The sequence below is a fragment of the Geospiza fortis genome, unplaced genomic scaffold (genome assembly GCF_000277835.1).
Source record: "Geospiza fortis unplaced genomic scaffold, GeoFor_1.0 scaffold583, whole genome shotgun sequence".
NCBI classification, from domain to species: Eukaryota; Metazoa; Chordata; class Aves; order Passeriformes; family Thraupidae; genus Geospiza; species Geospiza fortis.
Genome location: NW_005054588.1, coordinates 548,281 through 548,580, shown reverse-complemented (window position 1 = coordinate 548,580; position 300 = coordinate 548,281). Strand labels below are relative to the sequence as shown.

The window sequence follows — 300 nt, the reverse complement described above, 5'->3', positions numbered from 1 at the left end:
TCCGCCTACGGAGCGCGGGAGCGCCACAAATTCCTCTGCTCCGCAGGCAGGAGCGGGCCCGTGTGCAGCCGCCCCGAAGCGGCTTTTCCCCGCCCGTTCGGTATTTCTGTGCCGTGTGGGTGCTGTCTGTGTACGGGGATCAGACCCCGTCTTGGACACCCATTCCGGGATGGAACCGTAATCCAATCCAGGTTTCCCCCCCCACCACCCATTCCGTGTTCCTGTGAAATCCGGTCCGGGTTTTCTTCCATTCCGTAGTCTTAAAAATTCCAGTCCAAGTTTTCCCCCATTCCGTATCAT

At 59.0% G+C, this 300-nt stretch overlaps 1 protein-coding gene across 1 annotated transcript in view; it reads right to left on the bottom strand.

Annotated features, from left to right (window-relative positions):
- PYROXD1 (pyridine nucleotide-disulphide oxidoreductase domain 1) overlaps nucleotides 1-300 on the bottom strand; it is a 13,546-nt gene extending 13,246 nt beyond the window's left edge. The window contains exon 1 of the mRNA XM_005429956.2: nucleotides 10-300. Coding sequence (XP_005430013.1) covers nucleotides 10-300 — 291 coding nt within the window. The remainder of the gene's footprint in view (nucleotides 1-9) is intronic.